Genomic DNA, 19,238 nt, shown 5'->3' with positions numbered 1-19,238 from the left:
AAAGTAATCTTCAAATACTACAACTTCGTCGGTATGAGGTGTTGGAAAGGGCTCACCGAGGGCCGGGCGCCATCCGGCGGTCGCGTGGTCAGGAAGAACGCCTGCCTCAACTAGTCTGTTCAGCTCTACCTCTCCAGTGCGCGACGGCACCCACTCTTCATCCCTCTGGGCCTCGGTGCCCGCTTTCTTCAGGCTCGTCTTCTTCGATTTCACGGCTCCCTTCTTCGGCGCCATCCTTCAGATTCCGATTAGGGTTTGGCGACGGAGGCAGATGTGCCTGTGAATCTAGAAATGCGGGAGTATTGGAGAAAGACGAAGTGGCAAGGGTGGGAGTGGGGACTGCTGCGGCGCAGTTATAAAGCACTTTCCCCACCTTTTTGCATCCGAGGGTTTTTGGGAAATCGTTCCCGCGATCTGCGCTGCTCTGAATTCTCCAACGCGGTTTAATGGGCCGTGAACTGGGCTTTCACGCAACCGTAGCCCATGTCGCTCATTTATCGCCGCCTTTGTTGCTACTCGCCGAATAATCACCGATTTCTCCGACATTTATTGAGGCTCAGTAACCGTTACTGTACAGCCGTCACTCTGATTTTTTCGCCACGGTTTGATTGCTCCGATATCTCCGCTTGCAGCTCGGGGATTGGCTGCCTGCTCGGCTGGTTTTCTACTTTCTGACCCTGGCACCACATGACTACGTTATCGACTGTCAGGCTCGGGGACTAAGTGGGCACACTTCACCTTGCGGTGAATGTGCTTGATTTTTCTGGAAGACTCCGCGACTCTGAAAGCCGAAGAAGATTATCTCCTTTCCTCGTGGTCGGACTCTAAGTGGGCACACTTGGTCCACTAAGAGGAAATTTTTAATTCTAGACTTGAGCTCCTTACACCCTTATGGCAAGCCGTGCTTGGGGCATGCTGCTCGGCGATGGTCCACGCTGCTCGGCTATGATGCACGCTGCTCGGCAACTGCACACAGCTGCTCGGTGACTCATCACGATGGTCGGACCATGATTTGGACTGCTCGGCTTTGGTTCGCACCTGCTCGGACAAGCTCAAGACGGTGTTGCACAACGGGTACAAGGCGCTCGGGGACTAGCTGTGGGGGGTACGACCCCGGATACCCACGGCAGACCACATGGGCTGCGCCCCTAGGGGTGGCCCAGCCCACAAGAAGAAGCCTTGCGAGGCACGACTTTGCTCGACGCCTTCCGCAAGACATCAGGAAGATATCCTGAAGATACTACGAGACCTGCTAGGATATGTATGATCCCAAGATTCCTGTATTCAGTTATTACTTTCCGGTTATCTCTCAGATCTAATCGACTTGTAACCCTGCCTCCCGGACTATATAAGGCGGGCAGGGACCCCCTCTAAAATCACGGCATGTCATACGATAGCTAATATAAACCAACAGACCACAGGAGTAGGGTATTACGTCATACTGATGGCCTGAACCTGTCTAACTCGTGTGTCTCTGTTGCTTTCTTGTTGTTGATCTCACGCTCTTCTACCTATCAATTTACCTTCGTGGAATACCCCTCGGAGGACTGCCGACGATATTCTGTCGACAGTCACATCAATTCATTTTCTTGTTTAGGCTTGCATATTTATTTTCTCCCTCAAAAGTAACTGACAAGCGACAAGATGTACATGCGAGAGTTGTAAAAATAATACTAATAAATAAAGCTAATGGTCTGTCGCTTTTGTTGCCTTGAGGCTTACGAAGTGGCTGAAATATGGGCAATCCTGTACTGTACATCATGCTCCCTAAGTTCCAAAATGCGTGGTCATAAACTTTCTTCTTTATCTTTTTATCAAATTTGTATAAATTATATACAGTACCAATGATTTTATTATTTAAACAATTAATATAACATATTTGATATTGTAGATGTTTATATTTTTTAGACTGATCAACAAAGTTGGGAAAGTTTGACTAAAACTACAACGACTAACATTTTGGAACAAAGTGAATGCTACTTTAATGAAGCAGGAAACAACTACAATGATGTTCACCAAGAAAACCTGTTTTAATTAGTAAAAAAAAAGGTTTTGACGTGTTCAATAATGCTTACATGATGATGGTTTTCTAAAAACATGACCAGAGGGTGAACCCTACCCCTAGCATTAGAAATCGCTAGGCGACAATAACAAACCACGACTAACAAACACACCCCATGTTTCAAATTATAGTTCACTTTACTTTAGTTTTGACTTAAATCAAACTTTGCTAACTTTTTAGAAAAAATATATTAACATCCATAAGTTCAAATAAGTGCACACGGAGAATTTAGTTAAATTACTTTGGTGTTATAGATATTGCAAAATTAGAGAAGTTTGACTTAGGATAAAGCAAAGTGACATATAGTTTGAAATGGATGGAGTATATCTCACGTCCCAAGATTGTCTTAGCTCAATCGCCTTATCCATAGGAACAAATGTGCTTCATGTGTAGCAGTAATCATACATCCTTAACCCCTAAGCAGTGAGTCCTGAAGATGAGATATGCTGCAATCTACTCTTCAACGTTCTTCTATATATCGTGTGTAGTGTGTACACACAACTGGCAGATGCGCTGTTGCAATCACAAAAGGGCAGAGGCTGTTGTATTGTCTCTGTCGAGCCCTGCACCTTGTAGCCTGCGGTGAACACCTGCCTCTCCCTTGATCTGAGGCTTGCTGCGCAATCTGAATTTGCATCTCCCAGTTGGTCAAGGGTGTCTGCTGATCGATTGTTTTGCTTGGAGCCTCCAGACTTGACCAGTTGATCAAGAGGGACATATATGGGATCCAACTAAGACGAAAGGGTTAATGTCAGCATGACACGACATGCGAAATAGCGTGACATCATGACTGAAGTAATAATATATGATCAATTAAATTTCATAAGCACAAGAAAAGTGACAGCAAAGAAGTAATTTAAAAGACCAGTCCTCTGTAGTTTTTCATCTATTTACTAGTAGTTTTTTACCCAAGTCATTAATTAATTTATAACCTAACATGAATTGCATATCGAAAAGGAAATCCGTTGCAGTGGCATTTTACTAAACTATTACAGGCTTTCAGATGGTATCATTCTCAAATAGGGTTAGTTGCGTTGGCTACTGAAGGGTTGATAAAATCAGTCAACAAATACAATAGCAATACGCCAACAAGCAGCAAGGTTCAATGCTGCGAGACCGAAGATTTCTCTTGGTTTTCCCTAACATACTAACATAGTAACATGAACTTGAACAAATCAATGTACAACCATCTTATTCTTCGAATCAGAGTATCAGATATAGAGATCACCAGAAGACGACTAAACAGAAAAAAAAAAGCCTTTGTGGATGTCAAAGATACTGTATGCTAGATTCTCACATGAAGCAAAAAAAATGACAAGAAAAAGATGATACATTCATTTTTAGGAAGAGCCATAGCAGCCATTTGTTTCTCTCAAAACCATGTGTTCTTTTAAGATTATAATTGATTGACCTAGCTACTAGGTATTATGAACAAAAAATGGTTGTAGTATTGTTTCATGGTCACTGTGGACCCACGAAAGCGATGCTCTGGCTCATTTTTTTAGACCCCTTCTCAAGGCCGTTTCAAGCCGGCTTTTGCTGTAGAGAAAATAGTTTGCCTGAGAATCAGATGCATCCGAACAGGAATTTGCTGGAGAAAGAATCTTCTATCTCAAGAAGCAATAGAAGGTATTATACTGTTGAAAGCTGAAACAACACAGTATCAAATCCTAAAGGTACTGTTCAAATTGAAATGTGAAATGACACGGTATCAAATCTCAAGGCATATAAATACAGTTGAAGCAATATGGTATCAAATTCTCCCACCAATTGTGTTTCACTAAGGAACCTACATTTGATGGCGTCATGCAATTTAGTCTTCATCTTTTTCAAATGAAATAGGACAGGATCACTCCCTATAAATTATCCCTGGGTGTTCAGTTCACAGATCCAAACAAGAAATTGCAAAGTAGTACATTGTAGTACATCTGGCGAGTTCGAGTCGATTATAACAACTTACCATCCACATATCCAACAAATCCATCAACATCAGGCTGAACAGCAGTAAAAAAAACAACAGACAGTTGAAGAAGACAAAGTGTGCCTGAAAGAGCAGGGAGGATACATTAGTGTACAAAATACTTAGATGGTTTGTTCCAATAGTTAATGTTTAAAGAACAAAGATGATGTTGTTTCTAACTCCTAATTTGGCTCATCTGAAGTCGTCAAAGTAGAGAAGTGTTCCAGTAATCTACTTTATATTTTACATTATTAAACTATGCATATAGAGTTGCCACGTTTGACATTTGTCTATCTATCCTCCGCTTTATTGCAAATGCACAGATTAATAGAAAGGGTGAAAACTAATGGATCTCCACTAACCCAAACCCATCAACACACCAATCCAAGTCCATCTGTACATGTACAATCATACTTGACACATTGATGTTGGAACCCGAATTTCTGATCCAGACCCAAAACAAATTATGGGATATAATATTTTTTTTGTGCTCTTGGCTTCTTCCGTGCCTATGCCTTGGCCGGCGATGGTCAGTCATTAACATTTCACTTATGGGATATAATATTTTTTGTGCTTTTGGCTTCTTCCATGCCTATGCCATTGGCCGGCAACAATCATAACACTTCATTGGTAATAACGGCTGCTTATAGGTTGCCCATGAGACAAACTTGTTTTGATTATTAGAACAACCACAAGGTGCGTGAGAAGCATTCTCGTGTTCTTCTCATACACCCCGTTAGCTGAAGGGAATGCATAGAGGTTTGTTTCTTTTACCTCTCTCGCTCATGCCTTTCTACTTGATCTTTCAAGCTTTGAGCTCCTCAAAATTTATCAGCAGGATATGAAGCGTTGCTAGGATGCCTCATTGCTGGGGTGATAATTGGGGCCATTGCTATTTTCTGCCATGTCAGGAGAAGAGCCAGCAAGTTTCAACCATCAAGAAACGATATCGGTAATTTCACTAACTAATTAATTGCACATCATGCATATAGAAGTTACTGAGATGAGTTTTTTTAGCCACTAATAGCAATATGAATTTACGAAGTCGCACATGTTATTTTTTCTTGCAGAGGTCGCGGTGGCATCCCTTGAGTATGAGGAGACTACCTGCAAGCCGATGTCGATCAAAGAAATATACACAGCAACTGAAAGCTTGAGTCCATCAAACATCATTGGACAGGGTATTGCAGGTACGTGTCCATAATAGCTGATTCACGATTATGGTATCTGTACCATAAAGCAAGCAGAAAGTATATTTTTCATCCAAGAACATGAGACTTAGAAACCATAATGTTGAAGTATGTTGTTCTTTATGGTGTGCAACTTGTTCCTCTTGTGGTTCCAGGGAAGGTCTACAGAGGAGTGCTTGCAAATGGCTGGCCTGTTGCAGTGAAGCACATCGTTAAGAATGAGCATGCAGAAACCTTCCTAAGGGAAGTTAAAAGCCTGTCACATGTCAGTCACCCGAATCTTGTGTCATTAAGAGGTTACTGTGACGGACAGGAGGAGTGTTTTCTTGTGTATGAGCTGTGCATCAACGGTAACCTATCAGAATGGCTATTTGGTGAGTAACAGGATAGCCTAAACATTTAAAGTGATGACTAGAACTCTAGAAATCTATACATTATTGCATAATTGAAGAAAAGAATAATTTGATTCTAGGAAAAGATAAGAACCTTTCATGGATTCAGAGGCTTCAGATAGCACTTGGAAGTGCTTGTGGCCTTTGGTTCCTGCACATATATCCTGAAGGCTGCATCGTTCACCGTGACATCAAGGTTTGTTGCATGATCTGAAAGGCTTCAGTGCATTTATAGATTCATGTTTAGTCAAACTCATACTTGCTATGACAGCCAACCAATATACTTCTTGGGGTTGATATGGAACCCAAGCTGTCGGATTTTGGACTCTCAAGGGTCATGGACTTAGGTGTGTCGCATGTAAGCTCTGAAGTCAGAGGAACGTTTGGCTATGTTGATTCAGAATACCGCCACAACCACAGGGTGAATGCTGCAGGGGATGTGTACAGCTTCGGCATGGTGCTCCTGCAACTCCTGTCAGGAAAACGAGCAATCAACATCATGAATACTGCTATGCCAATGTCACTGGACAAAATGGTAAGATCATAAGCAGTTAAAGTAAGATATTACATTCTGAGATGAATAATTGATTGAGCCGAATATGTGTACTGTCATTCCCAGGCTTCTACACTTATCCAAGATGGCAATGTATCGGAGTTTGCTGATCCTAGGTTGAATGGAGAGTATTCAACAGAGGCATTTGATCTCAGTTTGAAGCTTGCTCTGTTATGCACTGGCCACAAGAAGCAACGGCCATCCATGGAGCAAGTTGTATCAAGGCTTGAGAAAGCTCTTGAGATCTCCATGGGAGATGATGCAAAGCGCAACAACATTAGCATTGTCAAATCCCTTGCATAGCTACTATGTGTAATCCTTAAACCCCTTGATGTTTACATGACCATGCTTAAACATTTTTGTGCACTAATTGAACAAAAACCAATTGAGACATTGAGTGGTGAGAAATTTACATGAGAAAACTTTTAAGACAAACCAATAGAATTACTACACGCCTATAACCAGAGATATTTAAAGACCAAATCTAGGGACAGACAGCCTGAATGGCTGTCGTTTACGCTGCTGGGCTGGCTGCTGTGGCTGTGCGCTGCCCTTGGGCTCGCTGCCATAGCACCTTGGCACCTGTCCAGCAGCAGCTGCAGCTGCAGCGCTTTGTAGCACCGACGATCAGGGCCAGTACTACAATCCAGACTTCTATTATAACACAGGCTTGGATATTTCAGCACTTTTTCTATCACAGTATACAGAGAAGTATAACTAGAGCAGAGGAAAACCAATAAAAAGAGTCAAGCATGATACCTCTTAGAAAGACAATGATCCAGATAATGATAACGAGTTTAATGCAGCACTTGAATTCACTACGATGATCCAAGTGAATATGCTCTCTTTCAACTTACTACAAAAGGAAACACCTGTAAGTGCACAACGCGCGATAATTAGCTTGGCAGATATCATCACGTTACAGCATATACCAACTAGTACCAAATGAAAAATATGGTCATGCGTGCCTTGAATACCAATCATATGATCCACCTCCATGCGACCAATGAAAAAGATGAAATTCTTTCTCAACAGAAATCAATGTCATCCGTATAACTTTATTCCATAACAATATATGTTTCCAGAAATACAGGGCTATACATAGGTGCACTAGCAATCATCCAGGTAGTAATTAAATCTAATTACAACATAATGCAGAAACCAGACTGTTAGTAAACAGATATTCTGCACAGATTGGAAGAAAAATGCACAATAGCAACACAAATTATTGAAGTGTCAGTTCATTCAGTGCATCTGTATAATCCTTTTGATTCATCGAAAGGACGCACAAGCCATGCGGGAGAAAAAGATAAATGGCAAGAAATATTATCACTCCGAGATCAGCTTCTTCGCCTATAGCAGGTTGAGGGGGTTGACGCAAGTATATCTGACTGGCACACCACATACAATACAGGGTGGCTATCATCAGGATGAGAAAGAAAGACTGGTTTGATTTTTCTGCTGCAGACCTTCCATGCTTCACTCTGCCAAAACAAGGAACTCGTGTTTACAGAACTGCAATAAGGATTTGTAATGTTTTCCAGAAGGGAAAAGGTTTTGTAACGGATGGAGTGATGGAAACATTGAAAACTCAAGTGAGCATATGTAAGATAGGTCTAAAAAAAAAGGGCGTACCCAGTGCAGAGAGCTCCCGCTCTGTGCGGGGTTTGGGGAAGGGTGTCAGTGGCAAGCCTTACCCTCGCCTGTGCAATGCGAGGAGACCGCGGCTCGAACCCGGGACCTTATGCACAGGAGAACAGACTATCTTTGCATAAAAAGAAAGAAAGACAGGTTTGATACAACACTAGGCTGCTGTCTTGCAGTCTGCTGGCCAGAACACTTGAAACTATTATACAAAAATAGAACAGAAACAACCTAAAACATACAAGTTATACAACAGGCACACTAAATAAAGAAACAGAATTTCGAATGATCTGGTGCCAACACTTTACACTTCTGGGGTGATAAGGATTGCCTATTTCCATCCATTACAAATGTGGGGGAAAAAAGTGATACAACTGAACATACCCAGGCCTAAATGACCAAACAGCATAATCAACTCCATACCAAACAGGGTAATGAAAACCACAGACACCAAAAGTAGATGTTCTAAATTCTAGAGTTGTACATAAAAAGTTTTTCCTTTTCTATTTTAATATACTGAGGAAAACCATAACTTCTATAGAGAATCAATTAGAATTACTTGTTCTGTATACAAGGAACCGAGAATTTAAGTTGTGTTTGTAGTGGCATAGCAGTGAGGTGCCAAAATGTGCTGCACTACTTATAACAGTACGTGATATAGCTAGCTACTTGCAAGTAACCTAATCTAGTTTCTGTGTAACATTTTTTTAGTTTGTACTAGGGATAGTGCATGCAAAAAAGCTGTCACCTGTTGATGTACACAAATCCCCCCATGAGGCAAGTGCAAAGAAGTCCTACGACGAGCACTGCATCTGGATTGATAGGAGCACGGCCTTTCCACCAACCAGTGCTCAGGATCCAAGTGTACATTGTAGAATGTCCATTCTCCTGCAGCAGTATAACATGAATTCAGTTGGGGAAAATGACACATTCAATTCCAAAGTATGAAAGGGAAAGCTTCATTTGTGATTTGAACAAATGTTACTTCACATGCAGAAACATCATGCCAGTTGGATTAGGTGGATATCTCTAGAACAACTTTTTTCCAAGCTGTTAAGCACACACTGTTAAAGTTAGGACATCAATTCTAAGATATGCCTCCCCCATTCACGAGACATCCATTGCCGACTTTCAGTTAACAAAAATTCCAAACTACTGTATGCTCACCTCAAACAAGTGATCCAAGAAAAAGTGAGAGAGCGAGCCGGCAAAGATCAGCAAGAAACACTGCCTCTTTCTTAATGGTACCTGCAACGACACCAAGATTAAACAAATCAGGCACGCAACACTAGATTGATACAGAGGCTTTTGGACTGTGAAGCTACTAAACACTATTCTGCAACAGAGGATTAAGATAATGCGGCATTTGGAATGGCATTGACACCAAGTGTTGCTAGACTCTGAACGCAGCCGTACTGAATAGTAGATTAAAAAAGGGCCATGCAAAAATAGCAAATCCAAGGCGGCGAAAGAAAGATTCATGAGGAATTGAAAACTCCAGCACCCACCCCGGAGGGGGAGTCGAGGACGCCGGCGAGGAGCAGCCGGCGGGAGAACCAGGCGTAGGCCCAGGCGAGCGGGAGGCCGAGGAGGAGCGGGTAGTAGAAGGGGTGGTGCACGGCCATGGCGAGGTCCCCCGCGGCGGAGGCCGAAGGGAGGAAAGAGCACAGCCACTCGGCGAAGCAGCCGAGGTCCGGACCGAGGAACGCGTTCGCTGCGTAGACGGCGCAGTGGTGCGGCCCGAAGCGGCGGTCCGGGCCGGCGAGCCGAGACAGCGCCGCACCGCCTGTCAGAGCGTACAGCAGGTGCGCCCCTGGCCCCGGCATCCCGCTCCTTTGGCCGCTGATAAGCTGGCTCAGTCGCCGCCGCCGGCCGACGGAGGCGTGGCGCGCGGTGGTGTTTGTAGGTTCGTTTGGTGGGAGGAGTAGAGAGGAATCGGGAGACGAGCTTCCCTGTAGGCGACGACGACGGTGGGTTATTGGTCGAGGCTTTTAGGTGTATGCGAAAGTTTATAATTACTTATAAGCTATTAAAAATTTGATAGCACACGAGTGTCATCGTTCTGAATTTTTTTTTCTCTCCAAGCCATTCCGTTGGTGTTCTGTTTGTTTTCACCGTTTGGAAGTCCTGGCAAGTGGGGTCCGGTCAGTCAAAACGTCCATAATAGCCCTCTCATCCCTGTCCTCTCTCTCAAACTCTCGGCCTCACGCCAGTGTCTAGCATGGCGCCCTCACAGCGGACCGCGCGGCGGTGCTACTGGTGGGCTGTGCGTCCATGCGCCACGCCTCGGAGCTCCACGCCGGCGTGGACCAGGACAAAGCCGTGGCCTTCCGTCTCCGGCGCGCGTACGCCGCGTCCGGCCACCTAGACCTCGCCGTGGCGCTGCTCCGCCGCACGCCCGACCCGACCGTCATCTTCTACACCTCCGCCATCCACGCGCATTCCTCTCGAGGCCTCCACCACGCGGCGCTGGCGCTCCTCTCCGAGATACTGTTGTCCCCCCCATGGCCTCCTCCCTACAGCGCACACCCTCTCGGCCTCCCTCCCGGCTTGCAGCGGCCTCGCGGTCGGGCGCGCGCTGCACGGGTACGCCATGAAGTTGGCGCTCTCCGGCGAACAGTACATGGCCACCGCGCTGCTGGGCATGTACGCGCGAGCTGGGGACGCGCTGCTGGGCATGTACGCGGTGGCGTCTTCGCGGTCAAGTCCGCTCCCGCGGGGACGGCAGCGGCCGAGCACCTGCGGCGTGAGGGGGGCATCCTGTCCGCACTTCGGTCCCCGCATGTCGTCCCCTGCCTAGGCGTCCGCGCCGTGCCCGATGGGGGCTGCCAGCTGCTCCTCGAGTTCGTGCACGGCTACGAAGTCGTCCGCCGTGAAGTAGCGCGCGAAGACGCAGCCCGGCACGCACCTGCGCCGCAGCGTCCTGCACGCCCCGCACGGCGCCCCCGGCCCCGCCCCCGCCACCGCCTGCTCCTCGTCGTCCGACATCTCCTGCTCCGCTCACGTTCGCGCCCGACGGAGCTCCGGCCGCCGCGAGCGCGGGCGCGGGGGAGCTCCGCCCCAGCCGCCGCGGACGCGCGCGGACGAGCTCCGCCCCTGCCGCACGCACGAGAAAAAGAGAGAGAGAGTTTGAGAGAGAGGATAGGGATGAGAGAGGTATTATGGACGTTTTGACTGCCCGGGTCTCCTTGTCAGGACTCCCAAACGGTGAAAACGAACATAACATCGACGGAATGGCTTGGAGAGCAAAGAAGTTCAGAACGATGGTACTCGTGTACGGTCAATTTTTTTAATAACTTATGTGTAATTATAAACTTTCTTAATGACATGCATAGAAAAGCCTCATCTTGATTTGGTTTAGGCAGCTTTTCCTTTCGGTAGTCGTCTCGTCTCACTCGCGCGGTCTCGCCTTCCGCGGTTTCCTCTTCTCCTGCTGTCACCGCGAGACGCCAATGTAACGGTTAACGGTCACGTGTTTTGACCTGGACTCAACCCTGGTCAGCATGCGTTGCAGGTTCTAGTGGTCTGGTCATAAATAGTCCTAGCTGGAACGTGGACAACTGTTTTTGGCTAAAATATAAATATAGCTCTAATACTAATGTGGTGACTTCTAGCTTTCTATAAGAGCTTATGTATGATAACCACTTTATGAGCCAAATCTATACGTACATATTTGACGCTTATGTTTCCAAATTTAATACTTTTGATAACTACTAACCGCTAAAGTTTCAAAACTTTGTTAATCCAAAATGGCACTGCTAGTGTCCGGACGTTTGGACGGACGCCTCCTGCTACAGTATGTTGCGCCTCTGTGTTTGTGAGTGCAATGAGGAAGGCCATGAGGCCGGCGCAGCAGAAGAACTTGGCGACGAAGACAATGCTGTGGCCCTGTGCTTCGGCGCCGTCAATCCACTACAGTGGGCGAAGGCTGGCAATGGCAGCGCGTGGCCAGCCGTACCAGGCTCTCCCAGCGCAGCAGGGAGAGGAGAGGAGGGACGTCCCGGTGGAGAGGAGCAGAGGGAGTTGCCTTCTTGCCGACTGTCGAGGAAGAGAGCGACGGGACAAGAATCGCGTGACTGAGCGTCGACTTCTGGATGTGAGGGGGTGCAGGAAGAAGACCAAACATTGGTTTCTGGTTGCAGCACTGCTGGTTCGATGCGTCTGGATAGAAAGGGAACGTCCGAATGCTCTAAATAAAGCATTACCGTAATAAAAAAAAGAAAAAGTCTACTTAACTCTTCACCTATCAACCATGGTCTACTTCACTCCCCAAACTATAAAACCGTCTATTTTACCCCTGAACTTTTCAAAACCGTCTATTTTACTCCCCGGGCGGTTTTCGACGGTGGTTTTGCTACAGTAACGATGGTTTTGCTATAGTGGCGATGGTTTTGTCTTTTTTTTTTAATTTCTGATGAATCTTTAAAAAATCATAGTAAATCACAGAAAAATTATAAAATGGAAAATCTAATTTTGTTGGACTCCACATGAGTAGATCTACACAATGAACATATAATATGATATACTTTATTACAAAATTTTTGCTGTAGTTTTAGATTAATTGAAAAATCTAATTTTGTCTGTAATTAATTGGAACAATTGCAGCTTCTGTGGTCCAATTATGGTGAAATTTTTATGGTAGGCTAATTATTGTATGCTTAAACTATAATAAAAATTTCGTACTCATTGAACTTCATAGGAGTGCTTCTGCGTTCTCCTCGTGGCGCAGGGCTGCACGGTTGAGCTTGCCGAGGACACCGTTGGAGACGTACATTGGCCTCTCCCATCGTTCCATGAAGTCTGGAACTCCCAGGGCCTCAGCGCCAGGGGCATCTCGGCTGGAGCTCCTGTCTTGGCAAAGTCGACAGCCATGGAGTGCAGGGCGGCCAGCTGGAGGCACTCAGGGCTGCTTCTGAATTTGCATGCAGATGTTCATTTGTAACATTTTGCTCAAGCGAAAATAACCATGCAAGATGGCGAAATATGCAGGCATTTGCTGAATGTTCATAGTGAGCATAATGCACATACCATCTTAATACCATGCTGACTGGACTAAAATGTGGTCTTAACAGCGAGTTCTATATGCTCATTATTGCCCTATCAGCACCTGTTTCATGAGGTTAATCCTAAATGCATACACACATTTTAGAAACATGCAAGGTTCCTTAGCTCCGTACATATCATTATCATTAAAATGCCTTAATCCATCGTCTCAGGAAAGATCGCTTATAAACTGATATTTTGCGACTATAGAAATCCGATTAACTGAATAAGAACAACAGCAAATCAACCATAGTATATACATATAATCCAGAAAAATGAGCGAATGAAAGACACTCAAGAGTATGGAGTGTGCCTCGAGTCTAACAGCATGGTCCATTATGCGTGGCCTCGTTGCAGTGTAGTCCATAGGTGCATCAACCTTCTCCGGAGTCAGTTTGTCATCCCAAGTCATAAAGAAGAGGTCGCCATCCAAATTGCCACCCGAGCATTCATTTGGATGAGGCCTAATTAATTTGAAGATTACAAGTAAGGATAGTGCAAGCATTGACAACATTAATCCAAATGGTTAATTGTAAACTACAAAATCAACATAATATGGATAACATTGCTAGCAGAGACAGATACAGTGTCTTAGTTCAGTAGACAGGCTGCTTCACAGCCATGGACAGAGAAATTGAACTCCACATTCTAAAGATAAGTCATTTTTCAGCTTCAGAATAGCAAACATACCTTTCCCCTCTCTGAGGAAATACAACACAATCAATAAGACCCCTAGCATCCAATGCAGGGTCATATACAGCTTCAAGTACTCTGACATCACCAGGATGGAGACATGGGTTTTTTGTGATTGCAACTTTTCCAACAATTACAGCTGTTTTGCCATCATCATTGCAAAATAATGGCTGTTCACTGTACTTCTGCTCCTTGCGATTCTTTGTAATTCTGATGTAAACTTGGCCATAGTCTAATTTGCAGGTTTCATCCAAACAACCAATAAGAACACGGCCTTTCTAGACATGAATCTTACACCTAGTTCTTATGTCGGTCAGCCTATTAGCCCGATGGGCTTTAAGAATCATTAACAGGTAAGGCTCTGAACTTGGTTCATAGCCTTGCAGCAGCATCTCAGCTGCCGTCTTGGTATCAGCACCACCGATTTTCCCTAGGACAGATAAAGCGGCTTTTTTGTTTGTTAGCATTCCATCTGATTCGTGCATATCATCTTGTTGCATCGATTCAAATATTTCATCCTTTATCCCCAATGTCGAAAGAAGAGGGATAATTTCACGGTTCACGTAACATGGCTGAGACTTGCTCCAATTTGTAATGTTCAGCATAGTGCTCTTCGATTCAAACTTCTTCATACTAGGTCGTAGAGAAAGATTGAAAAAGGAAGTAGGGTCAACAGCGACGACTCCTTTATAGCCCCCATACCTTATTTGAAAAGCAGAGGGAAGGTGAGCAGGGTCTAATCCAATTAACTTGGCAACATTTCTGGCAAATCTAGTAGAAATCTTTCCGATACCATCAGAAAATATATATTTAGTGCCATCAGTTGTGACTTCAATATCTGGAATTACTTCTACATCATATGATGTGACTTCTAATGTTTGCCAGGAGGAGCTAAACAGTTGGCCCATTCTAGCTGCACACTTGGAGACTGAACGGATATCTTCAAAGTGGCCCATCCACCTCCTTATACCCTCAGCAGTCAAAGAATTATTTGAAGCAAACATCCAAACAGAATTACCAGGAAGTTGACTTGCTGAAAAGGCCAAAAATTCATATTTTTTGGGGCCAATGCAAAATCCTTCCTTTAGAATGGAGAGAATACGATGTGATACAGGCCAGTTTTCAAGGGTGTAGAAAAGAAACCTTGTTCAGTTCTAGCTGACAATGCATTGGGAGAAAGCTTGCTCCAATCTTCATCAACAAAAGTAACTCGAGCAAAGTCAGAAGCATACTGAGAGTGGTACTTAACCACATAATTTGAAACTTCTTCCTCAGGTCCCAAACAGTATATTTTTGATGGTGTGATGTGAATTCTGTAACACCCCATCAATTTTCCACCCTCCTTGTTGGACAACAAGGCTTTCTTGCTCATACTCATGCTATGAGCCTCATGTCTGATAAATTGCAAAGGTTCATAGCAGGTAGATTTTAATTTGCTCATTTTCTCAAACATTCTCCTTAAAGTATCGATTGACAGCTCTTCAAGGACTTTAAACAGATCAGCGTTAACATGCCTGGCAACTAGCTTCCCCATGTGAACAAGACAGTTCAGACGAAAAAGAACTTCATTGTAGAAATTTTTATTAGGCTATTCACCCTTCCTCTAGCCATTAGGACCTTTCAGGTGGTCCGGTCGGAGGCTGGACCCTCCAGCGGGCTGGAGGAGGCTGACGTGGTGTGGCCCTGTCCTGAGGACCCGACGAAGGTTCAGTTCATCCTTCGGGATTCGCAGGAGTGCCAGCTCTAGGACATCCTCGGGGGGAGAGGACTTGCCATGGAGTCCAATCTTGCCAAGCTGTCAGTGAAGCTTGAGGATGTCCGGGAGCAGGTTAAGTATGTCCAGCAGTTGGTCAAGGGCGACATGCAACTTGCCGTGGAGGTGAGTTTTCCGCGCTTGTCCTTGACCCCTTGGTCTCTCGTTGGTTGCCTCAGCATGTTTGCTTTTTGTTTTTGTAGGGTCTATAGGAGATGTCGTGCCGCAAGTCCCGTTTCCTCCGGATGGAGCACGTCCGGATGGGCGAGCTTGAGCGTCAGCTAAAGTCCGCCCACCGTGAGTCCTAGGACCGGGCGGTGGAAGCGACCGAGGTGCGGACGGCGAAGCATCTCGCGGCGGAGCGGGCGACCGCCGCTGAGCGGGGGCTTGAGGCGGCGAAGGCCCGCTAGGCGGAGACCGAGGCGGAGCTGCGGAAGTCCCTGGTGGACAACGAGGCGGCGCTCCAAAAATCCCTAGAGACCCTTGAGTCAGAGTGGAACGCCCTAGAGTCGGCGCGAAAGGCCTTGGTGTCGGAGCAAAAGGCCTGGTCGGAGGTAGACCAGGAAGTGCTCGCGTTTTGCGGCTAGGTGATGGGGACGGAGGAGACGAACGCCCGGCTGCGCGAGCAGGTGGCCCGGCAGGCGGAGGGACTCTCCGCCCTCGAGAACTTTCGCCTTGGTACGTACCTTTTCTATTTTTCATCGTGTTAGGTTTCTTCTTTTAGCTTGTTTCTGAGCTTGTCGCCCTTCTTCCATAGCTGGGCGGAAAGGTGGAGTAGTTGGAGCAGGACCTGGAGACGGCCAATGCGACGCTTGGCCGGAATGCGGAGGTGTTGGCCAAGTCCCTTGAGGAGCGACGAGCTCTCGAGGGGGAACTTGACCAAATTCGCAATGTTGCCCAGCTCGTCATCTTGGAGGTCTTCGGGTCGGTGCCAAGTACCAGCGCGTCTGTCATCCGGCTGGCGAAGGTTCCGGATGAGGTCCGGACCCTCGGTACCCACGGGCTGTTCTATGGAGTGTCGAGGGTGTTGACTTCGGTGGCGACGTACCACCCAAACCTGGACTTCGCCACCATCTATAGTGGGTATGCCGACGGCTGTAGCACGGAGGACATCTAGTCGCTCGGGGAGAGCTTGCTGCCATACGCAAGGTTGTTGGCCGAGCAAGTCTCCGCGCAGTGGGTAATGGATGCTCGTCGTGCAGACATGGCCGGAAGCGTGCGTCAGGAGGACGTCGCCCAGCCTGCAGATGGCGCAGAGCTTGGGGTCAGAAGTGGACATCGTTCCGCCTTCAACCGAGCCGAACGTCGTCCAGCAGGGGAGTGAGCAGCCCATGCCTTCGCCGGCCGCACCGACAGCAGATGTCGCTGGGCAGCCCCAATAGCTTGTAAAGTATAACTAGTTTAGCAGATGTAAAAAGTTAAGTTCGTTGGGGAGCCCCCGTGTAAACATTCTTGTGTACTCAATGACTACAATCGGTTTCGTTTTTTGTGATGGAGTCATTCCGTTCGGGGAAGCTCATCCCATTCGTTCCTTAGTTTTACCTTAGCATAATTTTATTTGTTTATTCTTTCTTTTTCGTGCTTGCCCGTTCGTCCCGTAGGCTGCAACCTTAGGAGCCCGGGCGTGGCCCGCGAGGCTCAGCTGTTCGTAACCGTAGGTAGAGACGGGGTGCGATCGGTCGGAATATTTTAAAACAAAGCTACATAAGGTAATTTAAAGGAACGAACTACCCTTTTGTTCGGGTAGGAAGGAGTTTTACTATGTGACAGTAAACAAAAAGAGAGGTAGTAGTGCACCCTCGTGGAGCCCCGAGCGATGCAGGCCGAAAGTGTTCAGGTCGGGGCGCTTTTATAGGAGCAAACGTTAAGTAAACAATGGCAAGATTGAATTTTAGGGGAAGAAAACGATATAGTTGTTCCAAGCGTTGGTGAGAATATCGTCGTTGTCGTCCTTCAGTCGATAGGCGTCCGGTCGGATCACCTCGACCTTCTGTCATCGAGATCCTTGCCCGCTACGTCCCCTTTCTTGGCTGCTGCTTGTTCGTCTTTTTCTTCCTTCGGCCCGGCAGCCTATCACAGAAGGCGCTTGAGGAGCTCGCAGTCCTTGTAGAGGTGTTTGATGGGTAGGCGTGGTTGGTGCACGGGCTCTCCATGAGCTCGTTGAAGTGGCCCAGAAGGTCCTGCTGGGGCTGCTTGCCCGTGTGATCAGCCGTGGCGACCAACGCGGAATTGGCCAATCGGCGGCGATCTTTTCTGTTCTTTTTTCCCCTCTACGTGGAGGGGCCCTCATCCTGATCCTGACGCTTGGCTTTGCCTTTGCCTCGGCCTCCGTTGGAGCGTTGCAGGAGTGGCGCTCTCTAGATGCGTCGGACAAAGGCCCATGGTCCCGAATCATCTGGGCTGGGACTCCGGTTGCTGATGACGCTGCGAGCGTCTTGGTTCGGCCTGAGCCGCTCATGTACAGGCGGTCGGTGCGGAGCGATCGCCAAGTCAAGACGAGGCGAAGATGCAACCTCCTATGCCACGCTCGGCGGTCGTAGTGGTGGGCGGGTGGAACGATTCGTCTAGTGCGTCCCCACTCCTCTGTTGGGGAGAGAGGCCGCGAGTCGGTGTCGCGATATGGAGCTCTCCGCCTATTGAACGGCAGCGGTTTCCACCATTGCACGGAGGTTCCGGTGGATCGCCTGTTCTTGGGGGGTCGTTCGGTTCAGGAAGGCCGCGCAGAAGCATTGCCGCAGCGGCGATGTTCTAATTGGCCCGAGCGAACTATGGGGGATCGTCCCCCATCCATGGTGTTTGCGCTGGACCTGACGGGCGTGACCTCGAGCGCCGCTCGTCGGTTTCTGCGCATGGGGCGTAGTGTGGTGCGCCGAGCGCGCTGGCGCAGTCAACGGCTGGTTCAACCGCTATTGTAGTAGCTCCTCGCCGTGCTCTCATGTGAGCGCGGGGGTCTCTGCATGAGGGTCTGGAGGGGTGTGAGTCTGCAAGGACTCCATTACCACCTGTGGCTGTTCCGGAGCGTCCGCCATAGCGCACTCTCGGGACGGACAGTGGCTAGGCGCCACGTCGCCGATGCTGGAGCCATCACTCTCAACATCGTCACCCATGAGGTCGAGGAAATAGGTGGGAGCATATCTCGCCATCCCCACGAATTCGGATGTGAGAGGGGGCGGCGCCGGCATCCTTTGGAGCCCCCGGGCGTACGCGTCCGCGGGTGACGCGAGGCCGTAGGGGAACCGGTCGCATGGCGGTCGCGGCGGGGACAACGAGGTCCCTCCGGATAATCGGCGGAAGATAGAGAATAACAAGTAATTAACAACTTGTACATTACTCACAGCGGGGTTTGAGCAGAGAGTTTGCTCAGAATGAAGCGCAGGTATCTCGTCGTTGAAGTCGTCATGCGTCCCGGAGCCGATGGAGGGTGCCCCTCCGACGGGCGTTGGAACGAGTGCCTCCTCGCGGAGGTGTAGTACGTCGAACCGATCGGCGAAGAAGTCTAGGCATCCAAAGAGGAAGGCCTAGGACGGCTTGGAGATGGGTGGAACCCACATCCCAACAGGTGGGAGTGCGGGAAACTTCAGTGAGCCGAAGCGAGTCGTATCGCTTGAGCTCGCCATGGCGAAGGTGGCGGAAAAGTGGGTCATCCGATGACCAAAAAGTGTTGAGCGTACAATGTCTTCCCCACGGACGACGTCAACTGCCAGTGCAGAAAGTGACCAACACGTAAATATTTATAGTTTTACCGTACGTTGTGATCGGAGGTGGCCTAACACTCAATGACACAGGGTTTATACTTGTTCAGGCAACGTGCCCTACGTCCAGTTTGAGTCGGTTGGTGACTTTATTCTTGAGTCCAGGTGCTCAAAGTTTGCAGTGAGGTTACAAACAAGGAGGAGAAAGATGGGGGTACAAGAGGTCCAATCGAACTCTGGTCAGAGGGACCGAGAG

The 19,238-nt window shown here is 47.4% G+C and overlaps 2 protein-coding genes and 1 pseudogene across 2 annotated transcripts; 1 reads left to right on the top strand and 2 right to left on the bottom strand.

Annotated features, from left to right (window-relative positions):
- Positions 1-4,771: 4,771 nt before the first annotated feature.
- On the top strand, positions 4,772-6,460 carry LOC136495863 (probable receptor-like protein kinase At2g42960). The gene is made up of 7 exons (XM_066491667.1): positions 4,772-4,781; positions 4,861-4,974; positions 5,093-5,212; positions 5,368-5,586; positions 5,685-5,800; positions 5,876-6,139; positions 6,224-6,460. The coding sequence occupies exons 1-7, from the start codon at positions 4,772-4,774 to the stop codon at positions 6,458-6,460; spliced, it is 1,080 nt and encodes a 359-aa protein (XP_066347764.1).
- A 739-nt stretch (positions 6,461-7,199) lies between these two features.
- LOC136497314 (uncharacterized) lies at positions 7,200-9,776 on the bottom strand. The gene is made up of 4 exons (XM_066493108.1): positions 9,310-9,776; positions 8,969-9,049; positions 8,550-8,689; positions 7,200-7,641 (listed from the first exon to the last, which is right to left on the bottom strand). Exons 1-4 carry the CDS (start codon positions 9,625-9,627, stop codon positions 7,383-7,385), a joined length of 798 nt encoding a protein of 265 aa, XP_066349205.1. The 5' UTR covers positions 9,628-9,776; the 3' UTR covers positions 7,200-7,382.
- Positions 9,777-12,494: 2,718 nt separating this feature from the next.
- Positions 12,495-15,313, bottom strand: LOC136495861 (probable RNA-dependent RNA polymerase 2; annotated as a pseudogene).
- Between the last annotated feature and the right edge of the window lie 3,925 nt (positions 15,314-19,238).

Source organism: Miscanthus floridulus, chromosome 12 (genome assembly GCF_019320115.1).
Source record: "Miscanthus floridulus cultivar M001 chromosome 12, ASM1932011v1, whole genome shotgun sequence".
NCBI lineage: Eukaryota > Viridiplantae > Streptophyta > Magnoliopsida > Poales > Poaceae > Miscanthus > Miscanthus floridulus.
This window is presented reverse-complemented; position numbering and strand designations above follow the sequence as displayed.